The 9,225-nt window shown below is 34.9% G+C and overlaps 1 protein-coding gene across 3 annotated transcripts in view; it reads right to left on the bottom strand.

Moving 5' to 3' along the window:
- The window catches only part of LOC112163081 (calsenilin), a 13,979-nt gene extending 6,634 nt beyond the window's left edge, over nt 1-7,345 (bottom strand). For 2 of the 3 annotated variants that reach the window (XM_036214415.1, XM_024299220.2), the window contains exons 1-3: nt 6,113-7,345; nt 5,887-5,972; nt 3,559-3,727 (exon numbers count right to left, since the gene is read on the bottom strand). In XM_036214415.1, the coding sequence (XP_036070308.1) occupies nt 3,559-3,727; nt 5,887-5,892 (175 nt within the window). In that variant the 5' untranslated portion in view covers nt 5,893-5,972; nt 6,113-7,345. Of the gene's footprint in view, nt 1-3,558; nt 3,728-5,886 lie in introns of all 3 variants that reach the window. The other variant, XM_036214414.1, reaches the window with a different exon arrangement.
- Nucleotides 7,346-9,225: the final 1,880 nt, after the last annotated feature.

Here is a 9,225-nt window from a genome sequence, read left to right as displayed (position 1 = left end):
CTTGACTTAAAAGAATATAAATATATTATTATTATACAGTCTATGCTTAAAATAATTAATTTATAAGTAAAATCTTGAAATTTGCTATGGCAAATGTTCTGTTTGTGTCCCTAATCTGTTTTCAATTGTTGACCAGGGGACATGGTTTTAATGGAAATGTTTACGGTCCACTTTTGCATCGAAAACTCAATAGAAGGATAAATATGAGCTGTGGACCTGCTCGAATCTGGCTCAAAGCAAGAGTTTTGTGCCCAACTGAATCCTAAATTTCTTATTTTTAAACAATAATCAATGCTAAACTCAGATTAATGAAATAGCATGATTCATCAAAAAAGGAGAAAATGCTCCTTTTTTCAATAACTGAAAAAAATGTGTACATAAAATATAAATTTGCCCAAAAAAGATCTAACAAAAACAAGCTATTCTGTTGTTGTGTACTTAGATCACAAATAAAACCCTAAAATGAGTTCTAATAAGAACTCCTAACTGATAGAAAGAGGATAAATCAGCTTTTATCAAAAACTTTCCTGGCATTTCAAACTGATCTAACATTTGGTAAACAAAGAGCATTTTCACTGCTTTTTCCCCCTTTGTTTTCCCAACAGAACATTTCCCTAATAAAAACTAAGATGTCTTATCTGCTTACCTTCCAGAGACAGAGGTTCGCAAATCCCAAACTGTTTAAGCACAACAATAAAAAGTCCAACAACAACAGTGATGGCAATTATTTCCATGCCATCCAAACCCATTGTTGCTCTGCTTTAAATATCACTGCTCCAAAATCCCTTAAAACTGTCCAGTCCTTCCTGTGTTCTAGCACCATCTTCTTTGTGCTCCTGTCCATTTTCATTCTTTTATACTTGCATCAGCAGCTGTTACTTCACCTAAACTGCTGGCTGGCAAAGAAAACGCGTAACAGTGTGACCGCAGAGTATCCTCCTTAGGTAAGCAGGCCCAAAGTCCATCATGTGCAGGAGAAAAGTCGGATGCTCTCACACAGTCCACACTCTCTAAAGTTGTCTCTGCTTGCAGGCGATCCATTAGGGATCCGGTTCAGTGTAGCACCAACTCCTCTTTATATCTCCTACTCTGCTGTTCCTAACAGAATCCATGTGCAAGTGAGGCAGGTGGATGCATGGGTGTGGTTCACTCAAACCTGAAATATTCAAATTTTATTTGGTCGATCATTTATTCTAATTGGGTGAAAAAGGACTACGAGGCCATCAGCAATCTTTAATGTTGAGACTTTTCAGGATCACATCAAGAGGGAGGAAGTGTTTGAGCAAAGCTCGGTACTGATGAGTCTGCACATCATAATGGATTCAGGTTAAGTAGCAAATCAATGGCTGAGAGATGACATAGAAGTCTGTGAAGAGGCAGAGAAAAGTGATGGAAGGACAGAATCAAAGCTTCAAATGGATTTTAGAAAGCCACTTCGCTAATAACTAATGAACCTGAGAAGTAAAAAAAAAAAATTTATCTGGTAATTTAAAAAAAAGGTATGAAGAACTCAACACTACCACTGAATTTGCAGGCAAAGAAATGTCGATTGAATGATTGATTGATTAGTACCTTATTGATCCCAAGTGAAGTTTAATAGGAGTCAATTTTTCTATTAACTCGTCACAAAAGGAATCAGACACAATAGATTTTAAAAAAATCAGCATTAAAACACAAAATAATAGTAAATTCATAAAAAAGGGTACAGAAATGAAAAACGAAATATTAATAGTGACAGTAAACAACAAAAACAGAACAGGGCTGTATAAAAACACACAATACAGTGTAAACTAGGACATTAAATAAATAAACAAGGGAACCCTTCAGTGGAAATGTGACTTTTTAAAGTAGTGTTTCTTTAATCCACATTGTGCAGGAAGGAGGACCCCAAGACTTCGATCTAAGCAAAATTAGGTACCTTGCTACTTGGTACAGACGATGAAGGTGCACCAAAGACATCTTCCTTTAAATGTATCCAACATCATACTGTGGGATGTACCTTAAGTGCTCCTCTGTTCTCCTGAAGTATTAAACATGTTTAAATGTGGGTCATAAAGGCTTCAGCTTCATCAGCGCTCCTTAATGACTACAGAGAGTGCAGCACAAAAGTACAGAGCCTATTTATATGCTTTTTGTCATGATGTGATTCTTTTTTATAACTGTAAAAAGGCTAAATGAGCAGTGTGACTATTTAAGTTTTACAGAGATAAAGTTACTACCCTGTAGTCACTTAGAGGCTTTATCGTGACAGGAATTTAACACAACAGCTGTCATTTAATGTCAAATTGTTTATGCTAAATTTGCTTCTTATTTTTCTCTCCTTCACTAATCATTGAGGAACACAACCATGCATTATTGAATTTTTCTTTATTATTTAAAAAAATCATGTTTTAAAGAGTTATTGGTATAAAGTAAATAATTAAATTTGTAGAAGTCATTAAATGCCAACATATTTGCAAAAGTGCAGAAAATGTAAAATTATGTGGAGCAAAATCCATTCAGATGCTATGATACCTTCACAACACTAGATGGCGCCAAACTACAATCTAAACGGAATGTTGGTGAGAAAAACAATATTTAAAAATGTGGACATCCGGGAGTGTTCAGCTTAATGAAAACTAATAAAATCCTTAAAATTAATAGTTTAATGTGATATAAATAAAACCTTAACTATAATTAATGAAAAACACATAAGCCCCTATATTTTCTGGTTCACATTTTTGGGGTTTTAACAGTGAAATTTAAGAATAAAAAGCCGTCTGGAAGTTGTGTTGAGTAAAATTGTCTGGGATGTTTTGCAGAACACTTATAAGCATATTTTTCCTGAGTTTTAATTTGTTTACTCACAGGTTGAGATCACATTTATGAGCTCCTTGATAGTTTTGCCATCAAATTTCAGGTACTGGAGTTACAGCTTTACTCAAATACTTTTTTCCCTTTACAAATAATCTTGGAGTTTTTTTTCTTTTGGAAGATCCATTCAAGGTCAAGATTAAATGTCAGATTTATTTTAGAAAATGTATTGAGTGCTCATTTGTAAACGTATTAACTTACAAAACTACATTTATGTGCAAAGAGCAACTTACCTTAAAATCATGGCGCTATTGCTACCCTTTGAGGCATTTTTTAACAAAGTTTTCTTATTTTTGTTCAAATACAGGTTTTCATGCATGTTTTCACATCGGATAGTGGTCCATATGCTGTGCTTCAATGGGAGGAAACTACAATATGTTTGGGCTGTTTGTGGGGAGAATTTCTTTTTTTGCATCAAATAAATTGATATATTTAGTCTTTATTTGAATACTCTACGTGTAATATGTGAGCTGTATAATCAGTTATTTGAAACTTGTTTTAAAAACGTATAGTATATGAAACTAGCAAAATGTTAAAGATTTTTAAACTTGGATAAAAGGGCCATTTATCTATCCTTTAGCAAACCAACTGAATTAAAGGGAGTTAAATAGTTATTGTTGTACTTTTATTTTTTTAAATAAAGGACTCCTAGCATTTTTATGTGTAAAATGTATTTAATAACAGTGGTGTCTTCTTTGCTCTTACCTGGGCCTTGCTGCGCGGTGCTGGCGATTATCCACTTGACCAGACAGCATTTCATGAGCGATTTGCGTGACAGTCTGGGTCTCTGCCACTTTGAGCCGTCTGTCTGTTCACTCAAATCTTTGCCGTTGGCATCCGGCAGCAAATCGCCATCCACCGCCTTCCCATCTGCCTGAAGAAGGAAAAGAGGTATTTTCCCAGAGAAGGACAAAAAACTGTTGAGATGTAGTCAGACTGTACAAATGGATCAAAACGTGTTTGTTTTTTTATTCCTAAAAATCTAAGCTCACTTTTCTTGTTTATTCTAGAGTCAATTAGAACACTGACAGAACAGATTTTAATCATCGTGGAGAGGAAGCCGGCCTGAGCTGCAAATGCAAAAGAGAAGTAAAGGAACATGTTCCACATCCTGAGGCCGTTCCAAAATCATTTGACCAAATGGTTTTTCCCCTCAAGAAAACTTTATACTTGATAGACAAAACACAGGTAGAATGGAAAAATATGGAAAGAAGCTTGTTAAGTTGCCAACCTTTATTTATAACAGTCATGAAATTACATTTTTTTCCAATATTAGTTCACCTACGTTTCATTTATTAATGGTTTAACATAGAATAATTGCTATTTTTTATATTTATTTATTTTTATATTTTCTTTTCTTTTTTAAGAAGGATAAGTTTATAAGTTTGCTCCCTGACCTGACTGCTGGACATCAGAAATCTGCTCACCTGTTCACCATCAGCCTCAACCACACACCGTGAATTTGATAAACTTTTATGTTATTCATTTTTTAAAATAAAAACAAATTCAAAATTATCTTTACTCATTAGTCTGGCCTGCTATACATTTAAACCTCACAGAAGTGCGTGCCCATGACTTTTGAATTTCAGAAAAGACGTTTGAGGAATTTAATGCATATGTGCATAAAAAGCATGCTTACAAATAAAGTTTTAATATTTTTAGCCTTATTTCCATTCATGACATCTGTAAAAGAAATCTTATTTGTCAAGCCCAATTGTCCATTTTCAGAAGCAGATGGACTTTAGATAATATGTTCATTCCACTTTGGGCTTTAATTACATGCTTCGGAATACAATAAGCGATTATCAGCGCACTTAAAATTGATTTTTTTCTGCAAAGCTAACAATTCTGAGAAACAAAACTTCAAATGTTTGTTTTTTTCCACTATAGCTCTGACTTTCAAGAGCTAAGATTTACTCCCCCCCTGTCAGACTGTGTTGCACATCACAGTTTATGTCCTCTTTTCCTCCGGCTTTGTTTTTAAGACTTGTGACAGTAATCCCCTAAAAAACCAAAGAGAGTAGCAAACAGAGAGCAGACAGGACCACTGTAGAGGGATCTCCCCGGTCCCCACGCTGTCCTTCTTTGAATATGTGGAGCATGCAGCATCCAGAACGTTCCTCAATAATTCACACTCCATAAAACCGCATCAATAAAAGATCAGAATAGCAGCTGCCATGCTGTGCTTTGTGATGACCTCCGGTCTGCAAACGATGACCAAGACTGATAAAGGGCATGACATCTTAAGGAAAAGTAACACATTAACACGCACCAACACGCATCAATGCATGTCACACAAAACACTGAAAAATTCATGAATCCATCATCACATGTGTCTCATTCATATGAGCAGCATGACCCTTTCTAAAATGGTATTCTATTATGTTTTTTTCAGAAACATTTATTTACAGAAGGACATTAACAAGTTTCATTATTTTTTTAAATATGAAAAAAATGGAGCCAAAAACACCTGAGAACTTGTCATATTTTCTGCAAGCAAAGAAGCTTATTTAGATCAAAAGAAAAAAAAAACATTATTAAAATGGGGGAAAAGGTGTTGTTGAAAGAGTCTGAGCTCCATGTAAAAATCTAATTTATTAAAAATGAAGAGGACAGTTGAACTGAAGTAATGTCAAGTGCTGCTTTCACAGTTATGTATTTTTACTTTAAAACCATGTTACTTTCAAATTAATTATGATTTTTTTTGGTATTTATTTCAATACCATAGCCCTACTAAAGTACATCTAAAAAACATGAAATGGTTCGAAGTCCTTTTGTCCAAACATTTAAAATGATTATGATTTATGATTATTAGTTGTTCCAAAATAACTACTTTGCAAGAAACGTTTATGCACTAATTTCCGTTCATTTTATATTCTTGCCTTTATTCCTTTTTTTAATATCTCAAAAATATAAATATAAAAGATTCATTTTGTAAAATTAGTTGTTTAGTGCTCAAAAATCAAAAATTCTTGCACAAATAATGCAACTAAAATATGCTTGAATTAATAAAGTAATTAAATTTTACTGCACCTGCATTGTATTGGTATCTCCGTTTTAGCCTGGAAGAAACGTGTGAGCGGTCCTCCTCCTGCCCTCCTCCACCGACCCTCAGTGAGCTGCACAGCAGTTTGGAGAAACAGAAGGAGACAGCCAGAGAGAGGGGTGACTAAAGGAGGAGCAGTCCTGTCTTTAAAGCAGAAGATGAACACCGTGTCGCTGTAATCATGAAATGCTGAAGCACTCTAAAAGCTCAAACCTGAAGAAAAATGATCCAGCGATTTCCAGGAGATGTGTAAAGTGCTTTAGCTGCTTTGAAAAAAAAAGACAAACAGCCAAATGTTTTATAGAGCGGAGGGGAGGAGGTGAAGAGGTGTTTGCTTTGTGACAAATGTTATTAGAAGTGCCAGATAATGCTATATACTGCTGTGAAGATATGTGAGTTTCAGACACTGTCTCTGTGGAAATTAAAGAGGAAGGCTGCTGTCTGGATGATCTTTCCCAACAAAATAATATTAAAAGAAATATATTTGCAGCCTCTCATCAAACAAAGTTTAAAAGTAAAATACTTTTTCTTTGTTCACAAAGTCTGGATTTAAATGTGGCTTCAAGTTTTATTGTTATTGAGGCAGAGAAGGACAATAGAAAAATATGTAAAAATAAAGGCTGCTTTTTTATACAGCTAAAATGGTTCATAATTCATTTATTTCCATTATCTCTCTTTTTCCATCCATCCACTTCACTCACAGCAGCAACCAGAGGAGGGTGGTGACAGGTTAAATTTGGTAAAATTTTATCCCCCTTAGAAGTTTCTGCTCCAAACTTTTTAAAGTCCCCCTCTGATCATCTTTTCATCCAATATAATAGTGTTCCCGGTGGTCTTTTAACATGTTTTTAGCCAAAAAAAAAGAAAACTGTGGTTTTCTATGAAAATTTCAGCAAAGTAGCAGGAATTCACTGCTGGCACGGAGTAAGCCCGCCCCCTTTCCCATCATCTATCTGTTTTCACAGTCTCCTGCTAGCTTACAGCCTCTCACAACCCCAACCTAACATCACCAGCGCAAAAATAAAACAGCAAGCACTACTGGGGCTATCCAGCCTTATAGTTTTATAACCAGAAGTCAGCTCAAATGATGAAAACAAAGACGTACATGAATCTACTAGCTTCTACATCACACTCAAAAGCTTTTTCCAACAACATTTTAGGGCCTGCTCCTGACTCAAAACAATTTGAATAAAGAAATACTCAGAAATGTAATTTCAGTTAGGTTTCTCCATGAGAAAAACGCCACAAGAACATGTTTAATAAAACACCTAAAGTAGAATTTTCTCCATCTTTAAGTTTACTGAGGTAGATTTATGATGATGTGAGGAGGATGCTGAATGTTTTGCATTTTGTTCTTTATTACTGTTTGAGTTTCAATGTTTAAATTTAAAAGAGTCATCTTGTTGGACTGTTCTTTTTCTTCACATTTGTGTTTTTCCTGTCTTGTTTCAGAGTGCATGATTTCTCATCATTTGCAGGTGCTCTTTTTCTAAATGTTCTGTTGAAAGAAGAATAAAAAAACATGTTTGCTTAGTTTTTTAAAAGAGTGGATTCTAGATGGAACAAAGAACTTGATTAAATGTTAAATAAAAAGAGGGATACAAACATACCATGAAAAGAGCATCTAAGCCATAAACTTGTAAATCTACCAAAATAAATTTAAATAAAAACTACAATCCTTTCAATTTCTTCAGCCAAAGAGTCCAAATGAGTTACTAGTGGCTCCGGAGCCTCAGGTTGCAGATCCATGACCTAGAACTCCTCCTTTAGCACATCTCACCTCCAACAGATTCTCTGTATCCTGTCATTGACTTTCTCTAGATCTAACACATCTCCTTCGGACCTTCTCTGGGCTTAGAAGCATCCTTAAAGCAAATATTCCATCTGTTCATACAAATACATTTTTATTGTGTTTGGTTTCCTGCCCATTCTTGCACCGATTCAACATCACACTGACCTCAGAAAACAAGCCATCGTGCCGGGCTGAGTGAGGCCGCAGTGCCAACAAGACGTCTCTGTGAAGCTGTCCTTGTCTTGACTCCGGAACTGGAAATTTCATCCTGTTACAGCAAACACTTATACTGGACACCCACAGTTTCACAATGTCTTTGGAGGAAAGTAAATACGAGTTTAGGACACTTCTGAATATATGCAGTCACTCCTGCAGCACAGGGTTACATAACACTAGAAAAAAATAGTGACAAAAGATCAGAAACGTGATTTAGAATAAAATAGAAATGAAAACAAAACAAAAAAAATTACGTTTTTAATTTAATTATGTCTTTAAGGTGTTTTACCACACGGAAATGTATCCCAGCACACATCTGCAGCTGTGCGTTCTTTTATTTTCCTCATATCCTGCCATGATGTTCTCCAAACCTGGATTATTATTCTCTGTCCTTGTGCCTCCTTCCGGTTCATCTCATTCCTGCAGACACTGAGGTTATTTTTAGACTCAAATTTCCACAAAGCTCCAGTTTCTCAAGTCCTTTGGACGTTAGCTATTAGCTTACCCGAGAATGGATGCTGTTTGTTGCAGATGGATTTGTTGCATGCTCCTTTTTTGTCTTCTTTTTAAAAACCTTTTCATCTTTTTTAAGCCCATATATCGCCACAAACATATTCATGCATGGCTTCACACATGTATACTTTGTAATGGAATGTGTAAAGAATAAAAGGCTGGAGTGCATCCTGCACCAGACAAGTCACTTTAATTATTACATTTAGAGCTAAACGTTTCTTAAAAGAATCCTTTGTGTTTCCACAAAAGTGCATTCTTATCACAAGTGGAATGTATAGTTAAACAGTTTGGATTTTGGGTTAAAAAGAAAAAAATGTTTGTTTTAATAATTTATCTTTGATGATTTTAGACATTTTGTTTTCTGTTTGATATTAATTCTGCATTTAATTTTAAAAAAGACAGAAGTTATGTCAATATAAAGCCAAATTTCAATGCAAAATCATGAAAGATTTAAAACAAGCACAACTATTTAGAAAGAACAATTAAAAATAGATGGCTTCACTTTAGTGTCTCGCTGAATTTCGTTCATGCAACAGATAGACCTTATTATTTTATGATACAAGCAAATATTTTATGACGACTGAATTTGGATTAGTCTGATCTTTTCCTGCCATTCTTTATGGTTTGAAGAAATATTCACATTTGAAGCGCAAACTATTTTGTTTTTCCAACATTAGATAAAAAATGAAGCTTTTCCTCAACTTTATTTTGCAAACAAAAAGTAAAGAAGCTGAGCCTTCTGTCTTCATTTACCCTCGATGCTAAAATGTTTAACCCGCAAGGCTGACAGGAATCATAAAGTCAT

Source organism: Oryzias melastigma, linkage group LG12 (assembly GCF_002922805.2).
Source record: "Oryzias melastigma strain HK-1 linkage group LG12, ASM292280v2, whole genome shotgun sequence".
NCBI classification, from domain to species: Eukaryota; Metazoa; Chordata; class Actinopteri; order Beloniformes; family Adrianichthyidae; genus Oryzias; species Oryzias melastigma.
The sequence above is the reverse complement of the archived record's forward strand: the minus strand, read 5'-3'. Positions and strand labels throughout refer to the sequence as shown.